The following is a 19,591-nucleotide window of genomic DNA, read 5'->3' as shown; positions in this document are numbered from 1 at the left end:
CCTCTTGGCTGGATGCTCCTGTGTTTGGTCTTGGTCACTTAATGAACGGCTAGATAAGGACAAAGTATCAGTGCAGGAACTGCTTCCTGGAGCTAACATCTCCATTTCTGGAAGGAAAAATAAGCATTCTAAGGGATGAGGATATGACAAAATGAAAGAGAAGAGAACCAAGCCTACCAGTATTGTTGTCTCTGACTGTTAACATAATGTCAGGTTTTGCTTGAAGTAAATCATGTAAAATGTCCTCCTCAATCTCAGTTTCAGTGTCATCATAAATACGAAGAGCTGTCCCTGAAGGCAGTCCAAATTTATTGTGAACTAAAAATGAAGTATAAAAATTACTCCAAGCATGAAAAAAGTACTACAGCAAAGAACTCAAATCAGATATGAAACTTACCTTCATTTATGAAGTCCACATATGTAAATCCACCTTGAAGCTTGATGAATTTTTTGGAGTTCCAAAACTGAACTTTAACAAGCACGTCTTACACCTGAATGAGAAACAGTAAAAATCGCACAAAATGAGAACAACTTGCATTTAAAATAAATACCGCGTATGCAAAACATAAAAAAATCTTTTTAGAGCTTTGTGGATTCGTTTTTTCTGTTTTAACTTGTATTAAGTTACATAAACGGCTCTTGGACAGGAGACGTTCACGACCAGCACACAGGACTTTTCCAACCGGCCAGTCCGCCACTGCACTGAACCATGTCACGCAAAAAAGTTTTCAGTATATGCCAGTTAAATGTATTTCTCGTAACACACTCGCTACACATACATGCACTTTAAATGCAAATTAGCCAGTGTTAAAATGGAAGCCCGGTTTTTACCCTGTCTTCATGTCTGCTTCAGTGGTGTTGGCTAGACAAATGTACCTAGCCTAGCAAAAGAAGCCACGAAAACTTGCTAGATATAAAATAAAGGCACAGACAAGTACTGGAATTGTAATACTATTCAAAGTTAATGTTGGATTACCTGCGTAATTTAAGTTATGGCGAAAACGGGTCGAAAAAAATAAATGAAATTCATGACAGCATATATGAAGCTGATATAAAAATGAACAGTGTTCTGTTTTAATGCATTTACCTCGTGTGGTGTACTTCAGAATCATAAAATGGTGCCTAAAAGAGAAGTACGATAACAATTAACTATTTCAACTAGAAAGGTAATACTGTTAAAACAATTAACATGCAGCAAATTTCACAAAATTGTACATACTTATTCGTAAAACCATAGATTAAAGCAAAAACCAATCGACATATGGATTATTTCTTTACCTCTGTAATTTCAGCTGCCTTAGAACTTGTCTTCCACGCCTAATGAATGGGAGGAGCTTCAATTAACTTCTAGCCAGTGTTTTCTGATTGGAACGCTATGAAACAACTCACTTACTGGGGACTTTTCAACTATGTTGGTGTTAATAACATCTTAATGAACACTGGAATCAACTCCAGGCAACTCTGACATGAGTAACACTGGAAATTCAACACTAGCAATTTTGCTGTGTATAAATTAGTGCATTGGTTAGTGGTGCTGCTTCGCGGATTTAACAATATGGGCTTGAATGCATAGCCTGCCTTTATAAACTTGCCAATATTAATTTCTGTGGACTGTAACTGTGTGAGGAAAACATCAGACAGTTCAGTGATGTACAGTAGCACACGACTGCCTTTGGTGCTCATCTGAAAGTATGCGGCGCACACGCAATATTGGCAGGTGCGACTTTAAAGAACCTGGTGCGCAGGCTATGGTAAGTGGTGGGCACGAGATAGTAAGTTGAACGCACCAAATTGTTTCCCAGGAAGAAACAAAATACCATATCTCCTCAGGTGCTCCGTACGAGTGTGCAGACGTATACCTGTAAACTAAATCCTTACCCTCCCACAAGCCTACTCTTAACCATAGTGTAATGGGGTATGCGATGGGCATTTCTTGACTGACGTTCTGGGCATTACCTGACATAGGTTTTGCATGCTTCTGTTAAACCCAACTCTAACCATCCCACACTCCTTTTTTTTATTTTACCGCGCTACAAGCACTAGAAGTGAAGCACCATGGCCTTGGTAAGGTCGTAATTAGGAAGCCTCGAAGCACATTTTTGTAATATTTTAATCTAAGTTTATCGCGTACGTACGTGAAAACATCTCGACGCGTGCGTGAGCGTATCTCGCACGTGCGTGAAAGTATCTTATGCGTGCGTGAAAACATCTCGCGTGCGTGAAAGTATCTTATGCGCACAAGATATTTTCACGCACGTACGAGATAAGGTTATCCCATAATTTTTTTTCACTGTGCGGTTCAGAGCTTCCGTAGATTCCTTATACACAAGGGTTAAAGAATTCTCAACCTTGCTTCTAAAGTTAACAACACACTGTTGCATATGTTGATGCTTCCCAAAGTTAACCAGCTGCTACAATTTGTGGTGCTGGTGCTTTGCCTAAACATTAAACACTGCTGTAACAAGTTATATGTATCTATAACTTCTTTTTTAAGTTCTTTAACCTTCCTCTGAAGGTGCTTTGAATCTTTAAAAGGCGTGCCTCATCTTGCAGTTCTCGTTTTAATATCCAATATTCTGTACTGCTTTAGATGAAAACATAATTATCAGAAAATAAGGGTCCAGAAGATTAGACATAATTGAGAAAGATAGCACCTCAAGGGTATCGTCCTTAAAATAGAACTGATGAAATGATATCACACATAACAGCAATTCACATGTGGTGGTAACCTTAGTTCCTTTGATGCGTGGAGTTTTTTTTAAATTACATAAAATAGGCACTTTTTGAAAATCTATCATCTCTTCCCTATATAGGTGATTAGCCTTGGTTTATGGAGTATACAATCATTTTGGAACTGCAGACACTATTAAAGACAAGCTGCAATCTGCCTTGTCTTCAGGATATTCAGACATGTTGAGATGAACTAAAGAACATACTTTTACTTTGCTTTTCATATTCAGAAAATTATTTACTCAAACTTCTTAATTTATGTGTTTTCTGTATGTCTAAGAATTCTGCATCAAACTAACAAACCTGGTCTATAATCATCAGCCAGACAGAATGTGCTTGTGCCTCATGAACAGATTTTGTGATCAAGGTACGACACAAACTGCTGAGTTTTTTTTTGTTTTGTTTGTTTTTTTTGAGAAAAGCTATTGATCACTAGAGTGATTAGCCAACAAGATGAGGTTTGAAACACCATGTGAAAATACTGGCATAAAGGACAGGCCAACTGAAGGTCGAGAGAGACCTCATCCAGAGGCACCATCCATTTGTCTGCTTGGCTTCTGAATTTCAATACAGCTCCCTATAACAGATGCTATCCCTGATGTAGCTTAAGCTTGCGTATGCTAATGGAAAATATATTCCCTTTTATTTGTCTGGTGTGAAGCTAATAAGTAATACAAGGCCCCACCGCAGGTAGATAGTCACTTCTTTCTTAAAGGAGGAAGGTCACCTTTAATAGTGAGCCAGCAGTATAAAAATAAGTAAAACACCTTCTAAGTTGCCAAAGGTAAGGTGCATCAGCCTCCAGTGTCCATAGGACAGCTGCTGGACTTCTCAAGCCAAAGCTAGTGAGTACCCATATGGAATACTGAGGAGTGATAGCCTAGGCTAGGCAGGCATCACTCACAACCAGTGCTTAAAGGATAACTTTGGTATTTTTCCATTTTTTCTTTCTTCACAATAATGATATATATTAATTTGTCTCATGAAACTGCATTCTAAAGTGAAGCATACTTCATAAATTTTAAGAAATAGCTACTTCATTCTTGTATTTTATACTGATATAATTTGTACAGGAGTCCCATTGTAAACAAAGTCTTAAAATTTAAAGACTTAAAACCAAAGGCGTCCATTTTCTAAGCCAAAAATGTTACCAACATTACCACGTTATTGAACTGCATCTCGAGATTATACACATACTGCAAAACAGTGTGTCTATATCATTTTTAGTAGGAATAAAAAAGCAAAAAGCCAAAACATTGTGAGGTTCAGCCATTTTAAAAGGAGACCAGCAGTGCACTTCACTTTGTCTTCCTTCACATAACCCTTCAATCCCAGGGTATGAATTCACCTTAAAAAGTCCCCAAGTGCTGTTATTGACATTATTGAATGTTGATGTCCAGACATGAATTGCTGATCCTGTCCTGTTGCTTGTTTAAGCCAAGGGTTTTAGTGGCTCCACAGGATTTTGTAGGCTTCAGGTCTTTGCAAAGTGTAGGCCTCAAGCCTTTATTAAAGCATTCAGGTTAGGCCTGAAATTTATAACATTTTTTCTTATGATATTAATTACTTTTAGTCATGCTCTCACTTTTGTGATTTCCCCTTTTTTAGTAAGTCCTACAATCTTTGATTATTTTTTTTTTCTCTGTTGTTTTGAATTTAGCTTTGGCATTTCTGGATTTTGAATTTCAGATTGGCATAAGTTTTGTTTAAGAATTCTTTTAGTTGTTTATTACTCTCTACTCTTTGCGCTGTTCATTTCTTTAGTTTTAATTTTGGTAGTTTTAAAAATGTATCTATCCATTTAATAAATGACATATACATCTATTTAATAAATAACTAAATGCATTAAATTAAGTATCATGAAGCAAGGGCATTTGATGGCTTTGACCTCATTTTGTGTGTAGATCAAAACAATAGTCTTCTGTCATTTTTGCAGAGGAAAGTGGAGACACTGTGTCTTCCATATCTATACTTACCTGTTCTCAGTTTGAAATGTTAGACTTATTTCTAGACATGGTGTAGTAACTCAGATTTGGCTGCACTCACTGCTTGGTCCCTTATACTGTATACTAATACCATGTTTGATAAGGTTATGAAGCAGAATAGATTTTATTCAGTTTGAAATATGCCTTTGTCTCTCTTTTCCTTGGTTCTACCTCTGTCTCTTTTCATCTGTGTTCTTTCTTGTTTTCTTGCTCAAGTTCCCCTTTTTGTATATTTCCCCTCAGTTGCTGCCTGCGATATATTTGAGACAATAAATTTGTATTTTTAAAAATTATTCTCACACAAGAGATGGGTGATTTATTTATTAGCGCATTGACTTTTCAGTGGTAACTAATGTTTCTAGATTTGAGACATGGGTAGCTACAATGAGAACTGGACTAGTACTGGGCTTTGCTGTGTGCAGAGGTTTAAAGAATGAGTGCAACATATAAGTGCAAATTGTTCTGAAGAAATAAGATTGTGTTTATAGTGTGAAGAAACAGTATAAAGTATGTCTCAGGGATATTAGCATTCATTCAGTCACAGTATTTATCGAAATAAGGAAAAACTGTAATATCCTTAAAATGATGAGAAGAAAAAAATGGTGCCCTGATCTCTGAACATCTTCTTGAATTAATAAACACAAAAAATAAGGAAACAACAGATCTCTAGAAACAGCCTTCATGGGAATTGTTCATAGGTAAAGGTAAAGCTTCCATTTCTGTAGTTTATGACCATTTATTGGAAAAACAATAAATGTTTATATGATCCTTTGTAAATTTATTTCATATAATAAAAATCCTTATACCTTATTTAACAGAGAATTGAATTGTATTTGTTTTTCCAGGAAAAGTGTTTGTTCATGAATGGGCTCATCTACGTTGGGGAGTATTTGATGAATACAATGAGTATCAGCCATTCTACAGAGAAGGAGAACACTACAGAGTAACAATGTAAGTTTCTTTCAAATCATAGAAATCTATTGTCTGCAATCAAAAATAATAAAATTTTACATATGTAGTTATCAGTAATATTTTTTTAACACAATATTTTTCTTTGTCAAAAAATGACTTTAATTTAGTATAGTTTTGCATTTTATGTATATTTCAACTTGCTGCATTACAATATGTTAGAATGGAAATAATGCAATCAGTCTGTATGATATCTTATACTTTTTACCCCAACTACCTACAGCCTGTGTCATATAACAAAATTTTCCCAGAGTATATTAGTTGTAGACTTCATTTGCATAATCTTAGCGAGTCAGAGGCAGCCAGCAGTGCGGTCCCATGAAGCAGGCTGTGTAATATGAAATGCCCAGCTACTCACTCCAACTACTCCACCACTCACTCTGACAAAATCAAGCAGACTCGATTTTGTCTTTAGATGTAGGAGCAGACTCTGTATGCAAGAGAGATAACAAACAATGCACAGAATGCAGCATTGACAAATAAAAGATGCAGGTATTTCTGACCTCACAAATAGAAGAGTGGCTTGTCTGTCTAGTGTTTCATATTTTATGTACCAAAACAGAATAGAAAATTTGCTATACATGTTAATGCTTTGTACAGCACCAACTCCCATCAGGCAACAAGTTACTGGCTGTCATTAAAAGGGGCAAGCATGACTATACCAGGAGGTCAGCACTCAGTCAATAAAGTAGACATGGGCAGTGATTTTCAGGTGCATACATTTACATGGTCCCGCAACAAAATCAGTCACTGCTGATGCCAAATCTGGCATCCCTGACTACAAGAAGTCACATAATATATCAGCTTAATAGAATAACTACAAGGGCGGCACGGTGGCGCAGTGGTAGCGCTGCTGCCTTGCAGTTAGGAGACCCGGGTTCACTTCCCGGGTCCTCCCTGCGTGGAGTTTGCATGTTCTCCCTGTGTCTGCGTGGGTTTCCTCCGGGCACTCTGGTTTCCTCCCACAATCCAAAGACATGCAGGTTAGGTGGATTGGCAATTCTAAATTGGCCCTGGTGTGTGGGTTTGTTTGTGTGTGTCCTGCGGTGGGTTGGCACCCTGCCCAGGATTGGTCCCTGTGTTGGCTGGGATTGGCTCCAGCAGACCCCTGTGACCCTGTACGGATTCAGCGGGTTAGAAAATGGATGGATGGATGAGAATAACTACAAAGTAAACAAAAGTACAGTATAACATAACAGTAAGGCAGTGCAAAAAATGCCTTAAGGTACACATATAAAAAAAATAAGGACTTTATCCACACAGTTGGTGCAATGGTAGCCCTTATTAAGGAAAATATGGATTCATGTCCCGGGTGCTCCCAGAGTGGAGTTTGCAAAGCACTTTGAGTAGTAAGAAAAGCACTACATAAATGTAAAGAATTTGTGTTATTATATAAATATTTAAATTTAAGAGGAAAGTTAATGAAGGTAAAAGAAAATTAACATATAAACAAATAATCAGGGTATAGCAGTATAGGTATTATAGTCAGGCCTAACAGGTGGGTAATTGTGTGGGAGCAGGTTTACCAACAGTTTTACTGCATTTCTCCCAGACTCACCTCCCATAGATTCACTGCCTATGTCCACCTCTTTCAGTCTATTTCACTCTTGGGGCCTCACTTCTTTCAGTCAAGGGCTTGCTCAAGGGCTTGTGTGAAGCACAAGCAATTATTCATACATCTACTGAATTTCCTAACCCGCTCATCCAGCCTATTCTAGCAAACACTGGGCACAAGGCAGGAACAATCCCTGGACAAGGCATCAGTCCATTGAAGGGTGAACACACACACACACAAATTCACAAATAAAAGTAAAATACACTAAGACACACTGATCAACTTAAAAGGGACTTGCTGTTGTCCATTTGAGAGGTAATGGAAGTACTGCTATGCTCTGATGATCTTTGGTAAATGATGGAAAGAACCCTTGACTACAGGCAACATGAAAAATGCTAAATTTAGTCTACTGAAAAGTAAAATACCATGGCGAAATTGAGGATTCGGTTATAAGATGTTTAAATATTCTGCAATTTGCCACTATCATTTATTCTTTTCTATTATAAGGTGCCCCAAACATCTGTTAGGAAAAGTATGTCTTGGAAATGACTGTTCCAAATGTAATCTGGAAAATGCAAGTGACCCACCAAAGGAAGGCTGTGTTTTTCTCCCAGAAAAATATCAAGAAACAAATTCATCTATAATGTACACAACTTTTTTAAAATCTGTAAGTTTAAAATCCAGTTTTATTTTGTTTTTTTTTTCTGTAAAAATGTGTAAAAAAACTAATCTGTAATTAATTGTAATGTATCACAATTATATACTGTAGGTTGCCAAAGCAACTGCTAAATACATAGTAGTAATCCACCCTTAATTTGTGCCATGTATACTCCAGGACTTCCAAATGTTCTCTAGGACTCCAAAATGCACATAAATTATTTGTTTTTATTTTTTTTTTAATTTATAAATGAACAAGGTTTATTAAATAGACTATTTAAGCTTTATTAAAGTAGCCTAGTTAATGTTATGCCTATCTGGTTTTGACTGGCTAATTTCAATAAGATAAAGGTTTACATCTAGAAAACACAAAAATCAAAACAGTCAGTTCCGTGTAGTTAAAAACATACTGGTTCCGGTTGCAGTAGAAGTGGGTGCTTGTGGTAAAGTGAGGTCCGTAGCTGATTCTCATTTTGAATAAACAATCGCCACACTCGCTTTTTTGTGTGTGCAGGGGGGCGTGGCAGCGTAGCGAGTGGTTCCCATGTGTGATACAGGAGCGGATGGCTCTGCACTTAGTGAACAAGTGTAGAATCATCCCCGTTCTTAATTGATGCCATGAGCTGCTCATTACCACAGCTGTGCTGCGTCCCCAGTTTAAAAGAGAAGCATGAGTGTCATAGGGGAGAATCAAGAATTGGGAAAAGACCAAAACAAAGAAAAGAGAGAATCTGAGGCAAAGAAGGACAGAGCAGCATTGGGGTGGAGAGAGAATACGCCAGCCAGCTAATGTGAGAAAAGGTGGTCCAGCAATGGAGCGAAGGATTGGCACTCTAGGGACGGATTGTCCCCACTGATTGTGCAGAGGAGTGGGAGCTATTAAGGTGGCATCCTCTCCAGGGATCCAAGGTATGCCGGAGAGAGCGAGAAGGAAGACGAGAGAACAACCGATCCAGAGTGGTCTGCTGAGGCAGCTAGAGGCAACCAAGATGGGAGTCGGGACGGAGAGGACCGCAGCTGCTGAAGTCTTCACCAGCTGAGCAAGGACTGAGAGAACTGGGGAGACTTGGAAGGAGTTGTGCTCAGCTCATTCAAAAGTGGAGGCAACACTGACCCAATGACTGTTGGTTTTTATTCTCATTTTAAATCTTGTTTTTAATTTATTATGGAGTATTTATTTGATCACTGCACTTTTGGAACACCTTGATTTTGATTATTTTTAATAAAAGCACTGAGCACTTTGCACCTTCCCCTTGCCTCATGTATGTTTCGTCCTCATCTGCTCAGTTCATCCAAGTCATGACTATTGACAGTGTCGAGTGCAAGAGGTTCCCAAATATGGATGAGGAAGCAAGGAGCCAAATTTGCACCATCACAATGCTGACATGGAGGTTTTCAGTTAAAAGGAATGGGACAAGGTAAAGGGGATGACATGCATCAGATGAGGTTGAGGAGAATGAAAATTCCAATATGAGTGGGCTGCCCAGGGTGTGGACAGCAGGAGAATTTTCCATTGCAAGAGATCCAAGTGAAATTCTGAATTATGCGTGTGAGTATGAGTTTAAACAGTTCTGATTTCACCAAATTCAGCATTAACAGGGAAGTGCTCCAGTGCCTAAACTGCTGTCACTGACCAGACCTGTTTCACCCTCAGACAATCACTTTGAGCTCAGGATTTACAAATTAAACCCTGGTAGTATCTGCAGTTGTAGTAGTAGTAATAGTACTTAGCACTGTTCATTTAACAGGTCCATCATCTGGGGCACAAATCCCAAACATTGTATAATCACTCCCTACGTGGAATTTGCATGCTCTACCTCCACCTATTTGGGTTTTTCATTTCAGAGACTTTACATGTTATAAGATTTGTATTTTATATTAATTGGAAGTTGTAAATTGGCCACATAGGAATGGTGTGTGTAAGTGGAACTGGTTATGGATTGATATTCCATTCAGGGTTGGTTCATGGCTTCTGCATGATTCCATCAGGATAGTCTCTAGTCCTCTGTGTCCCTTTCTTTAGTTAAGCAGATTTGAGAATGTTATGGTTTATTAATATTTTCCAGATGATTAAGGATGGATTATTTGAATGTCAACATTTTAAAATATTCTTTGTTTCCTGTCTTTTTTTTACTTTCATTAGAATCATTTAAGACAGTTTTAAGACCAGTTTGACAAGAATGATTTTAAGTTTCAATTTGCTTTAGAGTACATTTGTGTCACATTTTGTGTTATATTTTTACCTTATGTACATTAATATATTGTTTGGGGTTAAACGTTAAATTCAAGCTATTGTCATTAAACTTTACAGTAAAGTGGTGTTAAAAAATGCCAGTTCAATAAAGTTGTAAATTCAAGCAATTGTGGTAACCAAATATAGCAAAGACAATAAACCATAGCCAAAAATATTAATAATGCAGTAAAATGAAAAAAACAATTTTAAAATGTAACATTAATTAAAAGATGCACATTTTATTAATATTGTTTTATCATTTATTTAATTAAATATTTGCTACCCAGGGCAGTATGGTGGTGCAGTGGGAAAGACTGTTGCCTCATTGATTCTCAGTTGTTGTCTGTATGCTGTTTCTGTGTTCTCCCTGTGCCTGAAGTTTTTCTTCCTACATCTCGAAAGACAAGTGTGTTAGGTTAATTGACAACACTAAATTAGTCCTGTTTGATTGTGAGTTAGACCCTGTAAGAGTGGTACGGTTTTGCACTGCTAGCACTGCTGCCTCACAATATTTAGGATGGGGTTCACATCCCGGGAGCTCTCCCTCTATCCATGTGGGTATTCTCTGGGTGGTCCAGTTTCCTCCCACAGTCCAATAATATGCAAGTAAGGTGGAATGGTGATGCTAAATTTGCCCTAGTATGTGTTTGCATGTGTGAGTGTTCACTGTGAGGAACTAGTGCCCTGTCCAAGTGTTGTTTTCCGGCCTTTTGACTAATGCTGGCTGAGAAAAACTCAAGGTGTCCTGCATCTCTGCCCTGATAAGTGAATTTAGAAGATGAATGCACCCAGCAATAGACTGGCATCTTACACATTAGAAGTCTGAACTCTTTAGAGACTGTCTGTTAAGGAAGTTTGATTTATTCAGTGCTTATTGACTGCTCACACTGCAGAAGGCTTGAATTACTTTCTGCTTACTCCATAGCAAGTGTGGCTAAATAATCACATTTCATCTTCCTAACCATTGTGAATTTGTCATAGATCTCTACTGTGTCATTATGACTGTGTTCTGCCTGTTTGACTTTCCTTTTCAGGTAAATCAGTTTTGCGATAAAAGCAATCATAATCAAGATGCTCCAAATGATCAAAACAAGTTTTGTAAGTTAAAAAGTACATGGGAAGTAATTCTGGAGTCTGAAGATTTCCGAAATACCCATGAAGCAACTGATTCAGGTTCAGTGGAACCGCAGTTTACTGTGATGCAGGAAAGAAAGGCTGCTCTATGTCTAGTCCTGGATGTATCAGGAAGCATGAGTGGGGTAGGTTATGCATTCTTCATTTCTTGGTTCTGTTCCTTTATAGATTAATTTGTAAAGAAACCATTTATAGTTTCAATTTTTGAAGGCACATAATGAAGAGTACCTAATGCAATAAATAATATTTACTACAACAACAGCAGTTTAAGATCAATTATGCTAGAAATATATGAACTTTTGAAGGCCTCTCTGCTTTCCGTAGAGTCATCTTACCAGAAAATTTAATTGCATTAGCGCACTAACTAAAATCATAATATCCCCCACTGAACCTAAATATGTTATGCTGCAGGTTACTCAAGGACACTAGAAACAAAGTAAATGGGAGCGCATTCAAAATGGAGTCACATCTGACATCAATGTCACTTTCAAAGATTCACCACATTACAATGGAACTTTATCTTCTCAATTGTAGGTTACTTTTCTTGACTTCCTTACATCTCCCATTTTTAGTTTGCCTTCCGATCCTTTAGCTTATCTGTTCCTGCTATGCATCTAAGCAGACAGAAGTTATGGCAGGTCCCACTAGAGTTTATATCCATTAATCTACAAACCATTTTTGAAGACATATCATTTACCTAAAGGGTTTAGAGCAATCTAGCATTCCCAGGTGAGATACACTGAATTCTGTTTCTTCCATTCCACCAGCATTTTTAATTCTTCTGTGCCTGGTATGCCATGGGAAATTTCCTAACATAGCATCAATCTGTCTGAAAACCTAAAGGTGGATTTTTTGTTAATCTGAATAGAAAAAAAATTGTGAGTTCCAACTCATTACAGAATGAAGTGTCATTGTCGTATATATATACAGTAATGCTATACTGTCAAGGTAACTGTGTTGGCAAAAATACTGATTTTATTACATATATTATATCATATATTTTATATTATATTCTTACTTGAATACCATGTTTTTAATTTGTATTTAGAGTGGGAGACTTGAGAGATTACAGCAGGCATCAACACTGTTCATTGAGAAGATCGCAAAAGAAGAGTCCTTTATTGGCATTGTGACCTTCAACAACGCCGCTTATGTCATGAAAGGTTTAACATATGTTTCTGGGGATGATGTTAGAAAAACACTAGTGAATGCACTGCCTACCAGAGCAGATGGGGGAACAAACATCTGCAGTGGCCTCCGGGAGGCATTGCAGGTGAGATTTTTAAAGAATCTTTTATTTATTTTTTTTCTAGCAGACAGTGCAGCCCTACAGCTCGAAATTGTAAAATCTAAAGCTGCTAGTTGAATCCCTGCTTCAAACTTCATTTGCCCTAGTAAAAAAAACTTCAGACAAGCACACAGCTTGGTCATATTACAACCGGAGGGACGAACTCACAATGTGGTATACAAAGAGATCCTTAACAAATAATTATTTGTATATTTTTCCTCAGTTTAAAAAGGTTTAATTTTCTTCTTAATAAAAACTTTAAGGCAGTACTTCGCCGCTGCGAAGCGCGGGTATTTTGCTAGTATTTTTATAAATTGCAAAGATGCTATTTGAGTCTTCAAGTCTGATTAATAATTCTTCTGGAATAGAAAAAGGTGGAAGGTGGGGAAAATTGGGCAAGTTCTGTTTTACAAAGTTCCTAGCTTGGAAGTAGGGAGGAACTGTGTTGATGGCAAGTTGTATTTGAAGCATAGTTATTTGTAGGATGTAAAGACATTATCTAAGTACAAGTCTCTTAAGTATTTTAATCCTGGACATTTTCCAGACACTGAATAATGTTTATGTTTGACAGATTGGAAAAAAGATGGATGTTATGTAGAAGTGCAACAGATAAACTCTTTTCAGTCTTATCGTGCTTCCTACATTGGTTCCATATTCTGAAAGAACAAAGGGTAATTGGATTTTCAGTGTAATGTCGGTAGTTTCTATTACCTGGGGCACAGAGCAGGGAATATAAAGAGGTACTGCAAGATTTTATTTATATTGCAGACTAGGCTTGTGGAAAGTCATCAATTTGTGTTGAGGGTCAGGGGCCTCATGTATAAATGGTGCATAAGCACAAAAATGTTGTGTATGCATGTTTCCACGTTCACATCACGATGTATAAAAGCTAAACTTGCCATGCTGATTCTCCCTGCTAACGTAAGGTGGAGGGGAGACCATCAAATCATGTCTTGTTTAATTTTTTCCATGCAGACAGAAAAATTTTGTTCAAAATTAAATTGGTCGGCCAAGATAAACGGGGAGGTACCCAGACCTATATTGCATGCTAGAGAATTCACTGGGAAAAGTACTCTTTTATTCAAATTGATTGTAAATCCATTTATCTTTTGAAAATCTGCTAATGTTTTTTCAACTGCTGGCACAGAATTTTGTGGGTCCAATATATAGAGTATCATATCATCTGCATATATCAATATAGCGATATTTTCTGCTCAAGTCCTCTGAAAATACCCTTAATCTCTGAAGCATTTCAAAAGTATATAGCCAATGGTTCAATGGCGATTGCAAGGAGCAAAGGTGATAAGGGGCATCCTTGACGAGTACCACATTCTAGTTTGAAGTTGTCTGAAATCACGTTGCTAATATGAACTTCTAGACTAGTATAAAGTAGTTTAGAACGGCTTCTTGGAATTGCGGATCGAAGAAAAGGTACAGTTAGCAACAGTATTCCATTTTGTCCAGGAGTGGTACCATTTACATTAGTAGAGCTAGAAAGAAAATCCCCAGGGGCCTCATGTATTAACGGTTCATACGGACAAAAATGTGGCGTACTCCCGTTTCCACACTCATATCGTGATGTATAAAACCTAAACTTTGCGTAAAGCCACGCACATTTTCACGGCAACTCAAACCCTGGTGTACGCAAGTTCTCTGCTCGGTTTTGCAATCTGGCTGCACCCAGCGTCAAAGCAGTGCTACTATTCTGGTGTGGCTTCCCTTTCTTTTTTTGATTCACATCGCTGATGCGGCTTTATTAAATACACTGAAATTAACTACATATTGTTTATTAGTTTAAGGCATCTGATTGTAATTAACCTGTAACAATTGTGGCAGTAGGCGGCGCTAGTGCTCCCTTGAACCCTCAGGTACAACTCCAGACACCAGGTAAAAGTCCAAGACTCTTTATTTTTGTTTAACAACAATGTGCACAAAGCACCCTCCACACTACTCATTCAAAACACTATTCTCTCCAACAATAAACTCTCCTCCTCGCCCAGACACTTGCTCCTCTACCTCCCAGCTCAGCGTCTGGACTGAGGCACTGTCCTTTTATAGCCCCTGACCCGGAGGTGTTCCTGTCCCAGCAGTCCACAGTTCCTTATTCCTTCCGGGTCAGGGCAAACAGTCCTTTTCTTCAACCTGGGAGCATGTCGTTCCTTCCTGTCACATGACCGTGACGTACTCCCGGGTTATAGGCCACACAAGAGCCCATGATCCCCCCTACAGCAACTCCTGGTGGTCTCCAAGGTATCCAGCAGGGCTGTGTAAAAACACTACATAGTCCATAAGGTCCTGCTGGAACTCGGGGCACGATCCTGCTGTCGGGAGAGCTCCTCCTGGCGGCCTGGGGGTGCGGACCGGCATGGGAAGCTGGCAATCCTCCACACAAAATAATGGTCCACAGAATGGCCAAACTTTTCCAAATACCATAACTGCCTTAATGTTGTTACTCTCACTGCACCTTCTTCTTCTTTTAGCTGTTCCCGTTAGAGGTTGCCACCGCAGATCATCTTTTTCCATATTACTCTCACTGCCCCACTTTTTTTTTGAGTATTTATCCCACTTTATCTGAGTGTGAAATCACAGCTTTACAGCGGCTGATCGGAAAGAGAATTATTGGTATAAAGCATTTAGCACACTCTGCCTCAGCCATGCAGGGCCAGATTTAGACTTGATAAGGCCCTAAGCTATTTGAGACATGGGGCCATTTATAAGTCCAGATATTCCATGTAAGTGCCAAATATGATTTGTTTTGGGGGCCCCCAAGAAGGCGGGGGCCCTAAGCTATAGCTTGTGTAGCTTATACGTAAATCCTGCACTGCAGCCATGCATACTGTCTATTGAGCTGCTCTCATGCGACAAACAACTTCAGAGCCTTTTCTATACGGACCTTGCGGTTCAGAAACAGTTTCGTCCCAAGAACTATAAACGCACTCAATCAGTCCATCAATTGCTCCTTATAGAACTGTTTGTACTTATAAGTACAATTACCTCACTGTAAACTTGTGATACAGTTATAATCTTGCACAACCTGAGCCACTTTATAAAGTGCATATTTATATATGATGATGATATCATTTTTAAGATGAAATGCAGCAAAATATGTTTATTACATTATACAGATAAAATGTTAACATTATTTAAACAGTCTATATTGTTAATAATTAAACATGTGAGGACATGGTGTCGCAGCGTTAGCAAGGACCTGGCGCTCCGTTCACGGATTGTTCCTACCTCGTGCTGTATTCTTCCTGGGACTGGCATGACACTAGAAGGATAGATGGATAGAATAATTAAACATGTACTACAAAGATATTTCAAAGTTCCTTGAAAGTTTTGAAGAATCTGAGTTCTAAGCTTATAGATGGCTTAACGTCTATTACAGAGCTGATTGTGTGGCAATGGAGCAGCAAAGCATCTTGCGAGAGGCATGAACAAACTCTGGATGGGGCTCCAGTTCGTCACTTTCACTTCGCCGCTGTGTTCCCATGTTTAATACATGCTTTAATTGATATGATATGAATACTGAAATGATATCAAGTATACATCTCAGTATTTAAATTATTCAGAGATCTGTAATATCATGAATGTAATGGATTCTGTGTCCTGTTGGAGGAAGAGAAAGCCTGTTTAAGAAGCAAGTAGTGATTCACACACATAAAGCACATAGAAGAACACATATAAAAAAAGTATTTAACGTGCTACTTTAGTTATGATGGGATTTGAGAAACTAGTAAATTAAATGATTTTAAGATGAAGATTATGATGTTCGATTTTAATGACAAAATAATCTGCGTGATTAAAGTGGAAATTTCAAGATTAAAGTTGACATTTCGTGCTTTTATCCCACATTTTTTTCTCTTCTCTGTACCCTAAGAAGCTTCCATATTACACTCAGGGCACGGTGGCGCAGTGGGTAGTGCTGCTGCCTTGCAGTTAGGAGACCTGGATTCGCTTCCCGGGTCCTTCCTGCGTGGACTTTGCGTGTTCTACCCGTGTCTGCATGGATTCCCTCCGGGTGCTTTGGCTTCCTCCTACAGTCCAAAGACACGTAGGTTAGGTGCATTGGCGATTCAAAATTCTCCCTTGTGCGTGCCAGGGGTGTGTGTGTGCATGCCCTGCAGTGGACTGATGCCCTGCCGGGGTTTGTTTCCTGCCTAGCACCTTATGTTGGCTGTGATTGGCTCCAACAGACCTCCGTGACCCTGTAGTTAGGATATAGCGGATTGGATAATGGATGGATGGATGAAACTCAGATGGTGGGCCACGACTCGCCTTTTTACGGCGACTTTGATATCTGACAACTTCTTTTTTATTTCAGGCTCTGTGTGACTGTGTGAACTTGAGCTTTCAAGTTTCTCCAACACTCTATTTCACTCGATCAACTTCCTTTTGTTGTTTATACCACTGTTTAAACCAACAAATAGTATGTTTTTCTTTGCCTCCATTTGGTATTCACTGAAATTCTTCTATTTTTCCCGTGCTTTTGCCATTGTCTTTTCACAGAACGCTGAGCTTAAGGGGCTGTTTATATTGATTTTCATATTCAAAGAGGTGTAATTCTGAGAGGAGTTTGGGAAGTGGCAGCAGGCACATGCACATGCACATGCGTTACTTTTCATGCTGACCAGGATTTATGGAGCAGAAGAATATGGAAGGTGGCGAACGCACAGATTTATGCATCTGGATATTTTTGTCCGTACGCCATGTTTAGTGTGAATTCTATGCACGGTGTTACGCATGAGGCCCCAGATGTTTATGCTTGAGAGAAGGTATTGCACTTCTCTTCTATTTTTGTTAACAAAAATTTGAACTGACATCTGCTTACTTAATTACATGTCTATTACATAATAATAGTTGGCTGTATTTTCTCTGAAGTTAATTTTGTAAGTACTGTTTCTTACAAGTGTTGAAGTTCTTAAGTGTTTGAACACTGTATTTAATCATTTTTAGGTACTACGTAATGATGATGGAAGCGCTGAAGGAGATGAAATTGTTCTGTTAACAGATGGTGAAGATTCAGGAATAAGCAGTTGTTTTGAGGTGGTAAAGACAAGTGGAACCAAAGTCCACACTATTGCATTGGGTCCAAGTGCAGCGAAAGAACTTGAAATGCTTTCAGAAATGACAGGTATGCTTTTATATTTTATGCTTGAAGTACATTTTATGTTGGAGATTTTTTTTAATCGTATAAATGAAGATAGGGTAGGTATTCACTTGTTGGATTTGTAGTGTGTAAAAACTCAAATGTATTTATTGAACAGAAATCCCTAATGTGTTAGCAAAAACCTCCTCTCTCGAAAGCATAGTTATTTGTAAAATTAAGTGTAGTTTTTCTCCATCAGATCACAGCTTTAGCTTAGTCCATTTCTTAGATGAATCAGTGTTACTAAAATGCCACCGTGATGGTTTTTTGGATATCAAAACTAAAGTTTTCCCTCTTCTGCCAAATGATTTTAGATGGAAAGAAATATTACGCCTCTGATAATTTTAATTCAAATGGATTACTGGAAGCTTTCATGGAATTATCAGAAGAACAGATACAGGTATGAGCAGTAATTACTTGCTGTCTTTAAATGACAGCTGGAGTGTAGAATATTTTATTTTTCTCCATACCTTTTTTAGCTTTATATCATGTTTTACAATATTTTTCTCATAATATAATTTATTTTTCCATTTTTTTTCTGTACCTTAATGTTATATTCTATTTATGCATATTTTACCCATAATTGTTGGATGATGTTATGTCTTGCTTTGTTATAGTCAGATTAGATGTAATTATACAGGATTTATTAAATCAGTAAATTTAAAAACAGTAAACTTTAAAATAAACCATTTTAACTGTAGTGAACATTTATAGTTTGGTTAATTTTAAATATTGAAAATGTATTTAAAAGTTTTATATTATTTAGATGTTGAATTACATACATATGTGTTCCAACATTTATCTAGTGTTTAGGGTCTCTAAACTTTGGTCAGGTGTTTATTGCAATTTGGAACAATTTCAAGAATATGTTGATTTAAAACCTCTGGATTTGTAATAATAGATTAAGTGAAAGACCTTATCTTTGCTGAAAATTGTATGTGCTAGAAAAATTACAGCCGCTTGCCAGAGATATGTCTTCTTACTTAAGTGGAACAAAATGAGTTGTTATAATGTACAATATCAACTTTTTAAGTTTTTTAACTTCTTAAAGGAATACTCCACATAATACATGATATTTCTATTTGTTAGTTACACCATATAATTTGTCGTGGTGCCCAAGAAAAAGTTTTAATGTCATATTTTCAACCAGAGTAAGAGAAAAAGGTTTATGATATGATGGATCCTAATTGTGACCTGCGCTGCACAATGACAAACTATGTGAAAATTATCCATAGAAAAAAACAAACAATTATCTTACCTCTCTCCATTATCCATTGGTCAAGAGACCTGTCTTCAAAGCAAAAAACAAAGAATTATAGGAATACATTTTCTTGTTTACAAAGTAAACTGTTAGTAATATATCAGAAAAAAATGGATGCATTTCCGTCATTTTGAGTATATGACTAAATAATGGATAAGGACAAGGACAAGTAACATGAGAACATTTTCCTGTTTTCCATGTACATTTTTACATAATTTGTCATTGTACTTTACTGGTCACCATTAGGAGCCATCATATTATAAACGTTTTCCTCTCAAGCTCTGCCATAAAACATGAGATTACAAATTTTTCTCAGCCATTGCTACAAACTACATGGGGTAAGTAATATATAAAAATATCTTTATTGGTGGGCAAATTTCTTTAAACTTTAAGAAATGTACAGGAAAATATGGTATCAGTTTAAAGCAACTAAAACAATTCTAACATTGTTTTTCTGTTGATAAATTAAGTCACATACTCTAATTTCAATAACCAAGAACATGTGCAATAAAATGGAATACACCACCTTAAAAATGGAGACAACAAATACACAATAGTGTTTGTCATCAGTTTTAAAAATGACAAGAACATTTTTTGCTTAAGCACTTTACTTACCATTGCTGCTTTGTG

General features: G+C 37.6%; 1 protein-coding gene across 1 annotated transcript in view; it reads left to right on the top strand.

Moving 5' to 3' along the window:
- The window catches only part of LOC120514691 (calcium-activated chloride channel regulator 1-like), a 66,103-nt gene that overhangs the window by 32,024 nt on the left and 14,488 nt on the right, over window positions 1-19,591 (top strand). The window contains exons 4-9 of the mRNA XM_039735192.1: window positions 5,561-5,666; window positions 7,747-7,906; window positions 11,164-11,388; window positions 12,312-12,536; window positions 17,508-17,685; window positions 18,015-18,100. Of these exons, the coding sequence (XP_039591126.1) occupies window positions 5,561-5,666; window positions 7,747-7,906; window positions 11,164-11,388; window positions 12,312-12,536; window positions 17,508-17,685; window positions 18,015-18,100 (980 nt within the window). The remainder of the gene's footprint in view (window positions 1-5,560; window positions 5,667-7,746; window positions 7,907-11,163; window positions 11,389-12,311; window positions 12,537-17,507; window positions 17,686-18,014; window positions 18,101-19,591) is intronic.

Source organism: Polypterus senegalus, chromosome 14 (genome assembly GCF_016835505.1).
Source record: "Polypterus senegalus isolate Bchr_013 chromosome 14, ASM1683550v1, whole genome shotgun sequence".
In the NCBI taxonomy this organism is placed as follows: Eukaryota; Metazoa; Chordata; class Cladistia; order Polypteriformes; family Polypteridae; genus Polypterus; species Polypterus senegalus.
This window is presented reverse-complemented; position numbering and strand designations above follow the sequence as displayed.